Source organism: Notolabrus celidotus, chromosome 7 (assembly GCF_009762535.1).
Source record: "Notolabrus celidotus isolate fNotCel1 chromosome 7, fNotCel1.pri, whole genome shotgun sequence".
Classification (NCBI taxonomy): domain Eukaryota; kingdom Metazoa; phylum Chordata; class Actinopteri; order Labriformes; family Labridae; genus Notolabrus; species Notolabrus celidotus.
Genome location: NC_048278.1, coordinates 2399020 through 2415457, shown reverse-complemented (window position 1 = coordinate 2415457; position 16438 = coordinate 2399020). Strand labels below are relative to the sequence as shown.

At 41.3% G+C, this 16438-nt stretch overlaps 1 protein-coding gene across 1 annotated transcript in view; it reads left to right on the top strand.

Moving 5' to 3' along the window:
• The window catches only part of LOC117815294 (zeta-sarcoglycan), a 365700-nt gene that overhangs the window by 325808 nt on the left and 23454 nt on the right, over positions 1–16438 (top strand). Inside the window, exon 6 of the mRNA XM_034686927.1 lies at positions 1897–2020. Within this exon, the coding sequence (XP_034542818.1) occupies positions 1897–2020 (124 nt within the window). The remainder of the gene's footprint in view (positions 1–1896; positions 2021–16438) is intronic.

Below are 16438 nucleotides of genomic sequence, written 5' to 3'. Positions count from 1 at the left end.
ACTTTTAACAACACATTCAACAACAACAACATATTCAACAACTCATTCAACAACAACACATTCAACATCAACATTCAACAACAACACATTCAACAACAGCATATTCAACAACAACACATTCAACAACAACAACAAATCCAACAACAACATTCAACAACAACACATTCAACAACAACATATTCAACAACTCATTCAACAACAACACATTCAACATCAACAACACATTCAACAACATCAACAACAACAACAACAACATACTCAACAACTCATTCAACAACAACACATTCAACAACAACATATTCAACAACAACACATTCAACAACAGCATTCAACAACAACATTCAACAACAACACATTCAACATCAACATTCAACAACAACACATTCAACAACAGCATTCAACAACAACATTCAACAACAACAACAACAACAACAACACATTCAACATCAGCATTCAGCAACACTTCTGTGAAATGATCTGAAAGAACACAAACACTATAAGGCATGCATCAGCTAATGCTACCCGCCAAGTGCAACAAATGGTACCATGGACAGCGACACTTTATTTCTGCCCAACGTGAGCGTTGAAGCCAAAAGATGGCCTCTACGGACGCCAATATTTGCGCTGTTGGAGCCCAGGCATGCAGGCGACCTGCAGGACTGACTTCACACCAGCAACGCTAACCAAAACATTTCACATATAACTTCTTCAAAAGCCCATTTAAAAAAAACTTAACTTCAACTTCAAACCCTAAAGAAACAAACTTCAATTTGGAGTACAAAATGAACTATTTAGGATACTGTTTTATCAGGATAGTTAATACTTTCATTACCTTATTGCTGTAACTTATCAAGCTGGAGTTTATATTATTCATTCATATTGTTTTTTTCTTCTTCAAATTAACACATGACAAACTGATAGTAAGCTGCCATTACAGATAAGTCATAGCTGTGTCCAAATTCAGGGTAAGGATCCTTCGAAGGGTCCAGCCTTTGTAGCCTGCGTAGACCACCATGAATTTCAAGTTTTGTTCATCTGTTTCTTGATCATTAGTGCATTGAGTTGAAACCAAACACTAATAATAAACAGTGCATTACTCAGCTCCTTGAGAGTCCACCATCTTGTTTGAAATGCAAAGAGTGCAAAGAATAATGTTGCATGTTGGGCAGTGATGGATGCATTGACCTTTGTAATAGGACGGCCTTCGATGCACCCTAACAATGCAGTCAGTCTTCAAATGTGCCCTCCTAAGGTTGCAGCACGTCACATCATTATTAATCTGGATCAGAATACCAGCAGCTAAACTCATGGTGTCCTGTACTTGATTTTTACTTTGAGATGCACCAGTTGAGCTTCAAAGAGGCAGAAAATCACAAGCAGACTACATGAGGTCAACTTTCAGTTCATTTTCACCTCTGAGTGAGGGAATTTATGTAAGTAAACTCAAGTTAAGCTGATTGTAAATTTGAGGAAGGTGGAGTCAAACAGCCCAATTAGAACAGTATCTAGAGTCTGCAGCTCAGTGAGGTAGTTGGTATGCTGTGTTACATTACCTGTGTGTTCCTCAGTCATGCAGTAACTCTGTGGATGTTTGCTTTTGCTGCAAGGAATCAAACCTGACCTATCGATGGTGCCGTGTAAAGACAGTCATTCTCTTGCAGCATGAATAAAGTGTCGCACCGTAGCCTTCAAACATGATATGTCCAGGCAAGACACGGGCAGTGACCATGCATGACCGTTATTCTGATTTCTGATGCTTCAGTTTTGTACTATCACAACAATGCACTCGATGAACAGGACAGAAGACTTGTGACTTGTGAGAGAGGCCAGAACATCAGGCCCCTTAGTTTCTTTATCCTGGAGTGTGTGTGTCTAAAGAAGTCTTATTCTTCTCAGGCTGGAGTCGCCGACTCGGACCCTGACCCTGGAGGCCCCTCGAGGCGTGGAGGTCAACGCTGGAGTGGGAGACTTCACAGCGTCTTGTAGGAAAGACCTCCTCTTACAGTCGTCAGAAGGAGAGGTGAGTGTGTGTCCACCTGTGCTTTTGTGTGTGTGAGAAATGGACCAAAGTAGCAGCGTTTTCTGTGAATGCATCAGACGACAGGAAGTTGTGAAGCCAGTGAGTTGGAGGTGCGTGTGTGTGTGTGTGTGTGTGTGTGTATAGACTATAGACTCTGTGGCACTCTATAGTGTTGGGCCTGCTTCATTAAAGTACCTTATTAGGCTAATGAGCGTCATCAATCCAGGCGACCTTGTCCTCCTTCTTTCCCCTCCTCCTCCTCTCATCCCTCCTTTCTTCTCCTCTTCTATTTGATTTGACTTTTACTTCTAGTAGTGACTTCATTAAAGCCAGTTTGATGAGGTTCCCTGTCAGTCGCTGCTGCTCTGTGTGTGTTTTTGGATGCACGTGTGTGTGTGTGTGTGTGCATGTGTAAGCGTGTGTGTGTATCATTGTTTGCCTGCTATCTCACTGTCAAGTGTCTTGCATAGCAGCCTGCCACGATGTGTGAGCACGGAGGCAGACTTAGACATTATCTGTGTGTGTGTGTGTGTGTGTGTGTGTATTTATGTGCGTGTGCTTGTGTGCATGTGTGTGTGTGTATCAGCCTGCCATGTTGCATGTCTGCTGGAGCATACTGTGCCATTAACTCAGTAATTAACAGAAGAATGGCCTCCTCTCGTTTGTCACATTCCCTGTCATTGTCGGTCACACACACACAAACAGCCACACACTGTCTGCGACCACAAATACATTCCCTGTCACACTCTCTCACACAACATGCACGTACATAAACGAAAACTCTCTCTCTCTTTCTCTTTCTTTTAAACACACAGATGATAAAAGTCTTGAAAGTTTGTTGCTCCTCTCGTTGACTATTTCCTTGTTCTTCTCATTTGTGTATTTCCTCGTGTTTCCTGTTTTATTTTTTGTAGTTCTCGCTCCATGTGTCTGGTTTAGTTCAACTTCCCGCCCTTGTGTGTTTCCCTCCACTCTGATGACCCTCTTTAGTTTCACCTGTGTCTCTTGCCACACCTGTTACTTGTTCCCCAGTGTGTATTCAGTCCCTGTGTTGTCATCTCGTGTTCTTTGTTGTTTACCTTCTCCTGCTCCCCGTGGTCCCTTTGTGTTTTCATTTGGACATTTTGTTGTTTTTTTTCTTGGGCATTAAATAAGTTTTGCTTTGACCTGTTTAAAGTACATTTGTTAGTCTGCAGTTAGGTCCTTGCCTTTGTTTTTCCCTTTAAAAAAACTAAGATGTTAGAATGAAGAATAGAATCACTTGAAAAGCAGGACTAGCTTCAAAAAGCTCTGTCTGTACTATGTGTTTATTGTAATGCATAAAAACATGTTGCAAATTACCTGAGCTGCAGAAACACTAAAAAAAAACATGAATAATATGTGAGGTATATGAAGTAATATTTCCTCTGAATCTGATCCAGAATCTGATCCTGACTGAGAGGCGCCTGCAGCAGGACCTTTCTGAACCATTGGTCACAGATTTAGTGTTTCTTGTTGTTTTATTTATCAGTATGTAGACGTGTTTCTTGGTACACAGCTATGAACATGTAGCTGTGTGGCTATGCTAACTAGCGCTAGCACTTTTCCATGATAAATAAAAATCATCCACTAGATCTTCAAATCTGCAGACGTGGGGAGTAAAACCGACCTTTGTGTTTATTAAGACAGCCTACAACTAGCATGCCTCCCTCCTAAGCTCCTTGTTAGCACACGTGTGTGCATGGAATGAAAAACGGAGGAGGGATTCAGTATTATTTTATACAGTCTATGGGCTGAACAAGCTCCGAGCTCTGACTCCGTTACAGACCGGATGGCGTTGTTACGTAACGTACGTAAAACACTCAAAACTGAAACGGCTCATTTCAGCACACATTTACAGAAAGGTGGAGAAATCAGAACAGGGGCAGAATGGATTAATTCATTTTGGGGGGGTTTGTAGACATGCCAGGGAAACATATTTCAGGTAGAGAACCATTAAAAAGTCCATTTTGCATGATATGTCACCTTTAAGGGGTTTTCAAAGATGGATGAAAGGTGTCAAACCTCAGCATCAACACTGAACTACAATCTGAGTATTAATCAAAGACTGTTAAAAATAGAATGACCGAGAGCATATAAGTGATTATTTTAAGGTGACTGTTAACAGAAATCTGGCACACATCAAAGGATGTTCGAGAGCGTCGTTTTTTAGCAGCAGGTTTACCCTCTTCCTGCAGAGTTAACCACATGCAGCATCAGCTTCCTCTTTGTGCTCTAAGTGTGAATGTGGGTGTGAATGTGATATGTGTTAGTCATGTGTTAGGTTGTGACCTGCCACTAATCTCGTGCAAAATGGGGAGACTTACTCATTGCGGCCCTAATCTCAGTCATTTAAAGGTGTCGATCACTTATTGGTGGGGTGAACAGGCTGTGGCACAGCTGGCAGTGAGAATGGCGGTTAGATAGTTTGGTTTTGTTGATGTGGGGTTGTATGAGGGTCTTGTTATTAGTGTGTACCATGTGCACACACACACACACACTGATGTAGGAAAGCATGGCCCCTGTTTAGAGATAGAAGCTGAGCCATGTGAAGCTGTATCATGTTCAGCAGAGGCTTGGTGGAATCATGCAAAGAAAAGGGATCTCTGCAAATGTGGAAGTGGTCAAGGGTTGGGTCTATTTTTTCATCCCAACCATTGTGGCGTCCTCTGTCTCTGCATGCTGCTAGCTTGGTTAGTTCAACTTTCTGGCTTAGGAGTCAAATAATGTCACAACACTGTCATGATCCATACACTGCACTCATTCCTGACTAAGCTGAATACAACTTTAGAAAAGCGTTTTTTTTTCAGGCAGGCCACAAAGTCAAGCTTGGCCCACAGAACATCAGCTGCTCTTAACACCAGCCCCATCAGCTGACATCCAATTGGCAAATATCAAAATGTTTGTTCTATTTAAAGCACTTTTCATCCCTTTCTCTCTCCTGCTCCTCCTTTCTGCTGTGTTTGATTTCACCAATGTCATGTGTATCGTCACTGGTGCTTGCTCTGTTCTGTACCATGGCGGTTTTTGCTGCTGCTCTCCCTGCCTTGGCTTTTCATGTATGCATATGAAAGAGAGGGGAGGTGTGCTCTCCCCGCCTCAGGCTTTGGCATTCCACGTAGGCACATGGAAGGGCAGGGAGCTCCCAGAACAGAGCCATACCAATAAATGTAACTTATTGCATGCAAATAATTAATTTTTTTGACAAACTTGGTCTTGATTGAACTACGTTATTTATTTCTTGTTAGCTTATTTGATTTTCCACTGACAACCAGCTAGATCGTATTACTACACACAGCTTTCTACAGGCGATACCAGTCTGCTAAATGCTGTGACACAGAACGACCAGCAAACAAACATGCGTGCATGTTTGAAATCTTTATTCTGGAGAAATATGATCATAGTCTGAGCTTGCATTGGCATAGCTGATCTGACAGAGCGTGTGGTGTGTATGGAAACCTATAGGAAAATAAATTTAGAGAGGAGATCTCAAAAGTGTTTCATGTATGTCTCCTAGACAACAATGAGATCTGTTTGAAAGCAAAATGAGACTACAGCTTATGTCTCCTGTTTCTCATTCTTGCCTCCAGAAAAAAAGTTTCAAAAAGTCTCAGCTTAGTCTCCCTTTCAGTTCAAAAGGAGATCTGGTCCAAATCTGAAATGATTCTCAGGTATTTCTCAAGTGTTGTGACTCCTTTTGAGCTCAGGTGGAGAAATCAGGGAGCTCTCTCAATCTAACCTCATCCATTTGTTTCAGTCAGACTCAGTTTTTGTGTCTCAAGTTGAGCTCAGATGGAGCAAAGAAAGAGCCTGAGCTCATCTTTTCATCAACATTTATAGTGCCCTGCAAAATTAAGATTTCAATGTAATTGTACACAAACTTACAATTCTCATTAAAACATTTGAACCACTTGCAGGATCAGCTATTTAGATGTGAAATGATCTCTTCTTTGACTTCACAATATGGTCCTTCCTTTACAAGTCTGTTTGGAACAAAACAACTTCACAAAGATTTAGTGGATTTGAGAGAAATTGCAAAAGATAGAGATTTCATCCCAGGTATGACTGACCATTTATTTAAAATATGAGCCGCAAAAGGGCCGACCAGATTTAGCCAGATTATTACAATTAAAGGGGTGGATTCTTTTGGGCGCTGGTGGCCTAGCGGTCTAAGCACCCCACATATAGAGGCTACAGTCCTCGTCGTAGGGGTCACCGGTTCGATTCCCGGCCGGTCGACCATTTCCTGCATGTCTTCCCCCACTCACTACTCCCTACATGTCCTGTCTCTCTTCAGCTGTCCTGTCAAATAAAGGCAAAAAGGCCAAAAATATATTTTAAAAAAAGAGATGAATATTAGCCATTAATGAGATCTCTCATTTAAGTCTCAAATAAGACTCATGTCATGGTCTCAACTATTTCTCCTAGTGAATTTTAGGAGACACTAAAGAGAAACGAATGAGAACAATTTGAAACTTGAATGAGGCTGAAGTGGGAATCTCAATTTTGTCTCCAGAGACTTAGAAGAGAAAGCCTTGAGCAGTAAAATTTTCCTCTGGGAATACAGACGTTTTCTGCTGGCTTGAGTGAATGCTTAAGAAAAGGACTTGTGTTACAAGTATTCAAAGTGATACTGTTTTTCCAAAAGGGCAAAAAGTACATTTTGCTACATAGTCCTACTTCTGTGTCAATATTCTGACTGGCTTCTCCAAACAGGTGATGTATTGGCTGTACAAAAGCCCCCTAAAAAGCCCACACATGAAGTCTGAGCTATTCCACTCAGGAGTGTCTACTGACATCTCAAGGCTCGAGTTGGTTCCAGTGGGTGGGCTCTGTGTCTTCCAGTTAAAGATTCGGGGGTGAAATAGTTATCTGTGTTCAGGCCTGGTGGCGTCTGTTTTCATCCTGTTCTCTTGGTTTATGTCATGCTTCCCCCTGATGGAGGGAAGACATCCAATCACCTGCTCAGTGGTGCACATGACACGTCGAAGTGTGTCCTTGAGCACAAAGACTTCAGAGACTTTTCTCTAAATATTGTTGGGGATTGCACCCAGGTTACACCAACATGGCAGCATCTCTGCCCATCAGAATTTTCAGGCTATTTCTGGTAACTTCTGCTCCTCTTGTTTTGTTGTTTTTTACTTCCTGCTTCTCCATATTCCTCCTATTCCTCCTACCTCTGCTCCCTCTCAGCCTCTCAGTCCTTCATCTCTAAGTAACCCAGCCTATCTAATTAACTTTCCACTGCCAGGGCTGTACATCACTGAGGCTGTCACTTCCCAAGGAAAGGGGAGGAGGTGGGAGGATTATAATTTTACCTCTTTTCTGTCATCTCCCTCTTTCTCTCTGCCTCACTCTTTTTCATGTTTTCTTTTGTCTCTATCAGTCCTGTGTTCATCCACTCCCTCCTCTCTTTCTCTCTGTCTCTCTGTCTCACTCTCCCTGTCATCCCTGCATATATAAACGTCTCTTTATTGATAGGGAACAATGGCATGAAGTAGGGTGTAACAAGGATCGTGATGTGAGCCTTTGGCAGAGCTTGATACCATGAAAGGTTGGGGAGAATAGAGGTTGTCACCCTTTATTATGACATCCATTTGCTTGACTCTGTGTGCGAAAGGTAAAGCTTTATAAATAGCTCCAGAAATCTCATCAGTGCCTGTAAATGTGCTCTGAATGGCTCTTATTCTTTAAACAATTTCTGCTCCCCAAAGGCTGTGTATGCATGAGCGTGATGTGTTGAACTCTGGTGGGAAGCTTTGCACAAAATAAGGAGTTGATAGTAAAGGAAGACATCCATTTAAATATATTCTCTTCAGTCGCAGAGAACCAAGGGCAAAGTAGTTGATTACAACACACTAATTAACATATCTGAAACGGTAGGTAATCATGTTGTTCTTTTCTCTATTTATTTATCCTTCAGGCTCTCCGGTAATGTACAAAACACCACCCCAGATCTCAACAGAATCCTTAACAGAGCAAATATGGTTTCTAACTGCACATTAATTCACACAAACTCATGGATATTCTTCCATATCTCTGTCCAAAGTTCAAATTTGAGTGCAAAGCAAGGTTAAAAGCGTGCAGATTGAAATGCAACTTTTACAAGGTTGATAAATACACCTCTTAAAGCTGTTGTTGGTAGGAATGGTGTAAAAAGCTGTACTTTTTTTCTGCTGGGTTTGGAGAAAAGGTCATAATACCCATCGGTACTCATCGGTAAGTGAAGTAATTTGAGATTATGGCGATATCTGTGTTATCCGGTTCCTTTGTATCAAGCAATGTTATTATTCCCCTCTTTCCCGCTATCATAGACCAATCAGAGCGACTCCCCGACCCTCTGTCCTGATTGGTCGAGTGGCGGCCTCACTATGTCGACCTGATTAGCTAGGAAGCTACTACTTCCTCATAGAATGAGCAACACAATCTTTTGTGGGCGGGGGTACGGGAGCAGAAAGGGGAGAGGTAGTGTTGACATTTGAAATCTCTCTCCGAACTGATGTTTATATCACGACCACCAACAGCAGCTTTAAGTTAACTAGAGAAAGCAGGATGGGGTTATTCAAGTTGTAACGCAACTGGTGTAGGTGGAGAGACTCAGCAGTCTTAGCAGTTAGCAGTCCACCAAAGATAGTATCAGAAAGCTTCAAGAGGACAGAGTGGGGATCTCCACACGGCAGTTTATCAAACAGAAATTAAAGGCGACATATCACGCTTTTTTCATCAATATATATTGGTCTAAGAGGTCCCCAAAACATGTCTTTAAAGTTTATGCTCATAAAAACACTTTGAAATCAGATTTTGGCATGCCTGAAAAACCCTCTTCTTCAGTCCTCCTCAGAACAGTCTGTTTTCTCTCTGACCACGCCCCCTCAGGAAGTGGGTGTGGCCTCGGCTCTCCAGCATGTTGATCTAATGTTTACATGTTGGCTGCTCACAGACCCGCGTTACTTCAACCCTCTGAATCTGATCCAGAATCTGATCCTGACGGAGAGGCGCCTGCAGCAGGACCTTTCTGAACCATTGGTCACAGATTTAGTGTTTCTTGTTGTTTTATTTGTCAGTATGTTGACGTGTGTCTTGGTACACAGCTACGAACATGTAGCTATGTGGCTATGCTTACTAGCGCTAGCACTTATCCATGATGAATAAAAATCATCCACTAGATCTTCAAATCTGCAGACGTGGGGAGTAAAACCGACCTCTGCCAGAAACACAACGGGACCTTTCTGAAGGATTGGTCACAGATTTAGTGTTTCTTGTTGTTTTATTTGTCAGTATGTCGACGTGTGTCTTGGTACACAGCTACAGCTACAGCTACAGCTATGAACATGTAGCTATGTGGCAATGCTAACTAGCGCTAGCACTTATCCATGACAAATAAAAATCATCCACTAGATCTTCAAATCTGCAGACGTGGGGAGTAAAACCGACCTTTGTGTTTATTAAGACAGCCTACAACTAGCATGCCTCCCTCCTAAGCTCCTTGTTAGCACACATGTGTGCAGGGAATGAAAAACAGAGGAGGGGTTGAGTTGTATTTTATACAGTCTATGGGCTGAACAAGCTCCGAGCTCTGACTCCGTGACAGACCGGATATTGTTGTGACGTAACAAAAACACTGAAAACTGAAACGGCTCGTTTCACACACATTTACAGAAAGGTGGAGAAATCAGAACAGGGGCAGAATTGTTTTTTTTTCATTCTCGGGGGCTTTGTAGACATGCCAGGGAAACATATTTCAGGTAGAGAACCATTAAAAAGTTGATTTTGCATGATGTGTCACCTTTAATAGTTGACCTTATAACCCCAGGTCTCTATGTCGCTATATTCATATATCAAACATGACAAATAGAAAATAGGTACAGGTTACACCAACTCTTCACTAAAATATGTTTGCTCTTGGTAGGAATGTAACACAGGACTTCCACCAGATCCGTCTCTGTCAACACTCACCTGTTGCGTTTTCGGAACGCAGCACGGATCATATCGGATGTATCTGATCCAAAGGGCTCTGACCTGCCGGATCAGAGACACAGCAATGGAGCGGATCCAGTGGAAGTTAACACATTGACAAGAATAGAAACCTATCAGATCCGGAGCCGTGGCGGATCGGATCGGAGACAGACCGGACACAGACCATGTGGAATTTGGCTGTAACAACAACTGTGTCTCAGAGAGTAGCAGCTTGTCTGTATAACAAGACCGAAACAGAAAGGTGGCACCTCCTTGTGGTGTTACCTGGTACTGCAGGAGTATTACTACAACTAGACTTTGACTCTTACAAAGTGGATTTGGAATTGTAAATAGTTACACAGTTAAAATATGTAGGGGTATAAATGTTCCTCAACAGTTCCAATACACATGAAGAACAATGCAAATCAGTGAGATGTAAGATTAATATTCATACCCTTTTTAAACACTAGATGGTGCTATCTGCCTTTCACTGCTCTAGTTTGACGTCATTGTCCTCATCTGCAGTAAATGGAGATCTCAGCAAGTGTTTCCCAAACAGACGGTCAGCTGGCGGCTCATGAAGCCGACTTTTTGAGCGTTTAGATTGTCATCTGCCGTTCATGTATTAGAAAGCATCTCCCTCTCACTGTCTCTCTAACCCTTGTAAGGTATTGTGAGTTGAGCATATCGTTGCATCCCTCATAATGGGTCATTTCAAATTTTCTCAGGCAGTAATTCAATGAATGCACTTTTCATTTTTTAGTAGCAGGTCATGTTTATAAAACATTTTTCATCAATATCTTAGATAAGAAAGAAATACGTTCATTTTTTTTAATGGAATGTCTATTTTAAATTCATTGGAGTGCAGTTTTCTCTCAGCAGAGTACAATCCCAGTCCATTATGAAAAGCTCTTTCAGCCACGTTGACCCTGACCTCCCTTCATAAGAGAGCAAAAGAAATGTTTCCCTACAAGGTCAACGAAAGACGAATTGACTTTGAGTTTCCTCCAGGGACGATCAGAATAATTGACAGGTATTCCACTCAATTCTTCAAAAGCACAAACATGCTGGAACCACACAAAGGTGACGTGCAACGAGTATTTGAAGCTTGCGCTCTGAGTTAGGGGTCAGTTCTTGGTTCTTTTGTGTAAAAACACACGATTCAGCCGTTTGAAAAGCTGACCAGAAAAATGTGCAGGTAAGGGAGGATATAGAGATAAACAGATAGAAACTGGAGGAGAAGCGACCTGAAAGCCAGATGAATCAGATCAACAAAGAGCAGGAAGAGTGTCTACTAAAGACAGATATACTGCTGAGCAATAACTGCTATATTTTGTTTTCCTTTGTTCCCCTCATTTATCCAGAGGCCCAGGCCCGATGCTGGCTGTGAGAGATCACACCACACCTCTAAAATCTTTTATTACTATAGTGCCCAATGACGCAATGTCTACCACAGACTCCTCAGCGGGCAATCTGTTTAACAAGGCTCCCTTTTTATAAGAGGAAACGTTTTATCCTGGAGCTTAGAGGGAAACATTTGACTGCTACCAGGTTAAACAGCACGACTACGCTGCTCTTTATCTGACATTTCTAAAAACAAATCTTAAAAAAGGGAAATAATAAATAAAATATTCTTTGTTGAGCAAGAGAGCTGAAACATTTCACATCCCTTCTTGCAGCTTCCCACAATTTCATCTTAAGGCTAATTACTGATCCTCTGTGCACCTGTTCAGCTCTCTGCTTTACTCTTTATGTCTGCTTCTGTAGCTGTTAAATGAGTTTTACCTTTGTCGAACTGCTTACAGCGACTTTGAGGAGTTTTAAGGAGGTTATGAAACAGACTTAAATTAATATCAATCAATCAATCTTTATTTGTATAGCGCCAAATCACAACAAACGTTATCTCAAGACGCTTTTACAAACAGAGCAGGTCTAGACCACTCTATGTCAAATTATGACCCAACTTCAAGACAGGGTAAGACTCAGTCTGACCCCACCTTAATCCATCATGAGCATTGCACATCGCAGTATTTAACTAGTTACAGTGGAGAGGAAAAACTTCCTTTTAACAGGCAGAAACCTCAGGCAGAACCAGACTCATGTTAGACAGCCATCATGCCTCAACCGAGTTGGGTCTGGAAAGACAGATAGAGGGGAGTAAGAGAGAGAAGTGATAGTGATGAGACGAGTCGTAGAAGCTGTTGCCGCTGGAGTCCAGCACGTCCGTATCAGCTGGAGTCCAGATCGTCCACACCAGGAGGACGTCTACGGCAGCTCAGAGGAATCTACGAGACAATGGAGCTCAGGGACTCCAGAAAGGTCTATGGTTAGTAACTTTAATGTGACAGGCAGAGTTAAAGTAAGTGATGAGGGGGTTGGGGGGAAGGGGGTGAGCTAGGATCCCAGTGTGTCAGTGTGCCAGTTCCCCCGGCAGTCTAGGCCTATAGCAGCATGACAAAAGCTGGTCCAAGCCTGATCCAGCTCTAACTATAAGCTTTATCAAAAAGGAAAGTTTTAAGTCTACTCTTAAAAGTGGAGAGGGCGTCTGCCTCCCGGACCCTGACTGGTAGATGATTCCAAAGGAGAGGGGCCTGATAACTGAAGGTTCTACCTCCCACACTACTTTTAGAGAGTTTAGGTACAACTAGCAGGCCTGCATGTTGGGAGCGTAGAGTTCTAGAGGGGTAATAGGGCACTATGAGCTCTTTAAGATACGAGGGTGCCTGATTTTTAAGGGCTTTGTAGGTTAAAAGAAGGATTTTAAATTCTATTCTACATTTTATTGGGAGCCAGTGTAGAGAAGCTAACACTGGAGAAATGTGCTCCCTCTTCCTAGTTTTAGTCAGTACTCGAGCTGCGGCGTTTTGAACTAGCTGAAGAATCTTTAGAGACTATTGATGCTTCTTTATGACCTAGAAAAGCAAAGTAGATCGTCAGCATAAGGATTGATTCATTTTAATAGTTATTTTTAATGTCTGAAGTCAGAGCCTGGGGGTAGGTGATGGGCGTAGGGATCAACACCATGCTTTTTTTTTCAAGATCAGCAAAGTGAGAAGAGGTGCTGTTTTTCCACTGGAGCTGCCAAAATCAACACTGTTCCATCACAGCAGCTTCAAGAATATGCTCAATTATTTATCTGGGGATATTCCTTATTCTCCTCTTCAACTAAAATTGAAATGCTGATGAACAAACTAGTCTAAAGGTTAAAAAAGCAAACCTCATTGTCAAAGTCAAGCACAGTTTATTCAAGACAGCTGAAACACAGTATCACAGAGTCTGCACGGAAACAACGTGGTTTGCCTAAGCTAACAACAGCAGCGCTAGCCTAGAACAGCCTTCGGTCCTCCCTGCAGGTTATTGTCCACATGCAGCTGAAGCAGACACAGCCTGCATAAAGCCTCAATTTTCTGCATCAAAATACTGTCAAAACCTAAAGAGATGCTATCTGTGTACTGTGCTTGTTTGCACCATAGACTGTATGAAACATGGACAAAGTCTCCATGGTGTGACAGGTTGAAAAGTATTATTAGTTTAAAAACAGTTGCTAAGTTCATTGTTTTTAAAAAATAAAAAAAAAGCTAAAATCTACATTGGGGATAGAAACAGAATGATTTCATAAGTTTTAGAGAGTGATTAAAGATCGGTAACACCTTACAATAAGGGTCCCTTAATTAGCGTTAGTTAATGCATTATTAAGCATTAATTAACAGTTTAATAATAGTTTAATAATCGTTATAATGTATTACCTAACATTAACTAACACATTAGTTAATGCATTAATAAGCAGTTAATTAATGTCCACTGCTCATAGTTAATTAACACATTATTAAGCATTAATAAAAGTTACAAAACTTAATTAGTTAACCATTAGTGAATGCTTTCTGGACCCTTATTGTAAAGTGTAACACATGCATCACTTGAGTAACACATTATAAATGCTAAACTGCCTCATAAGCATTACTTAACCATAATTAAGCATTAGTGAATGCTTTTTGGACCCTTATTGTAAAGTGTAACACATGTATCTCTTAGGTAACACATACGCTGAAGCAAAATGAGTTGAAATGTAGTTGAAGCAACACATATAAAGAATTCAACACATTTTATTTAGAATAAAACAGATAATCACAGATAACATCTCAACTGGCACAGAGAAGTACGGTGGCCCTGAGAGCTCACAGCACTGCAACTTAAGAAAACTCATGCAAAAAGACAAAACACAAGCAAATTAAGAAAACATCTTCATCAATTTGACAACACATGCGCAGCATTTAGAAAACGCGATGCAAAGACCACAACACAATACATTAGAAAAACGCGCTGCAAATAGACAGCAACACAACAGAAGTGTTTCCAGAGGACACTTAAAAGTGATGCACACGCTTATGCTTATGCTTATGAGGCAGTTTAGCATTTATAATGTGTTACTTAAGTGATGCATGTGTTACACTTTACAATAAGGGTCCAGAAAGCATTCACTCATGGTTAACTAATTAAGTTTTGTAACTTTTATTAATGCTTAATAATGTATTAATTAACTCTGAGCAGTGGACATTAATTAACTGCTTATTAATGCACTAACTAATGTGTTAGTTAATGTTAGGTCATACATTATAACGATTATTAAACTATTATTAAACTGTTAATTAATGCTTAATAATGCATTAACTAACGCTAATTAAGGGACCCTTATTGTAAAGTGTTACCTTAAAGATCATCTGAAAACATTTAAGTTATCTTCAAATGTTTTAAATCAGTTAATGGTTAAAAACAAACAGTAATGATGCTAAGGGTGTTTAAAATATACTGTTTTACTATGTTCTGTATTGTTAAAAGTGATCTACGTTGATCTGTGATCTACTAAGTATGAGTCAGATATTCATCTGTGATCGATTGCTTCGGTCTCGACCTGCAGAGCTGGTGGATCGCGTTTCTTTTTCTGCGTTCTATTAAACGCTCTTGATGAGGAAACACAACACGATCACGCTTGTGATTCTTCACTTTTTCAAGGGTGTAACAATGGCGTCACCCATTTAGTAGGAAGTAGGTACTGCCTGCTACTGCCTACTGCGTTTGAATTTAGTCTGTAGTCTGACTGTTCTGTTGGATCTGTGTTGCAGCACGCCGGGTCAGACGTCACTGACTTTCCGGTTTCAGAAAGCGGAAGTGAACAAAGGCCAAGCTGATAGATAAACTGCTTCTTTAGCATCACTTATGATTTAAAAAGTTAAGAAGTGGTTTATATGGAATTTAATAATTTTCACAGCACCTAAAAACTGATTTCTCTCCATCAAAAAAAGAAGAGAAAAGAAAAAGCGGAACTAGCGCTGTGCATTGTGGGAAACAGTACGTGAGGCAGACTGGTCCGATGCATACTGTGAAATTTCCCCGAATCAGTAGACACCCGGGGAGTTTTGGTATCCTGCAGATTTTGCGCTTGTTCACATACTGCTTACTACATGCAGAATTTTGGTCAAATCAGTACGCACTGCTAGTATAGTGGGCGGTTTCGAAAACAGCCTTGGAGTCATCCTCGGCGGTATATTGGAAATGCTGACTCAACTTAAGTTCAGTCGATCTAGTATGAAGCAAAGAGATGAAGTTGAGGAGGACCTTCAGCCTCCACACTAAGAGCTCCAGTGTCCCCGAATGTCAGTCTCAAGTTAGCCACGCCCTTAATTTTGCAAAACTCGTAGCCTAATAATTCCAAAGAAATGGCTTACAAAAAAAAAATCACCCCCCTTCAGTGCGTGGATAGAGAAAGCAGCTAAACAGACCCAGACAGTTTTTTGTACCAGGCTGTAAACATGTTTATTTCTGCTGTAAAGATTGTCTTCTTTGAATGGGTGTGTATGTGGTTTCCAGTGCTTCTGCAGCCAGCCTCTAGTGGAAGCTTATGGAACTGCAGTTTATAACACTTCCACATTTGCTTCATATTTTAAGACTGGAGGTTGCAGGTTGGTTTGCACCAGAGTAGTAAAGCATTAAGGCAGTGGGCATAGTTTTTTGTCTTTCTTGCAACTCAGCACAGACAGTTACTAAGAGGAATAAGAACTCGTTGATAATAATAATAATAATAATAAATTTTATTTAGAAGCGCCTTTCAGAGCACTCAAGGTCGCTTTACAGACAGATAAAAAACACAACAAATAAAAGAACACGATAAGATAAATAAAAACAACAAGCAAAGTAACACCAAGTTAAAAATGAAGCAGTGGAAATTAATCAGGGAATGCAGTTTGAAACAGATGGGTTTTGAGTTTTGATTTGAAGAGGGGTAGTGAGTCAGAGTTTCGGATGTCCGGTGGGAGTGAGTTCCAGAGTTGGGGAGCAGAGCGACTGAAAGCTCTGCTCCCCATGGTGCTGAGACGGGCGGGGGGCACAGAGAGGTGGAGGGAGGAGGAAGACCTGAGGGAGCGAGAGGGGGTGACGATGTGGAGGAGA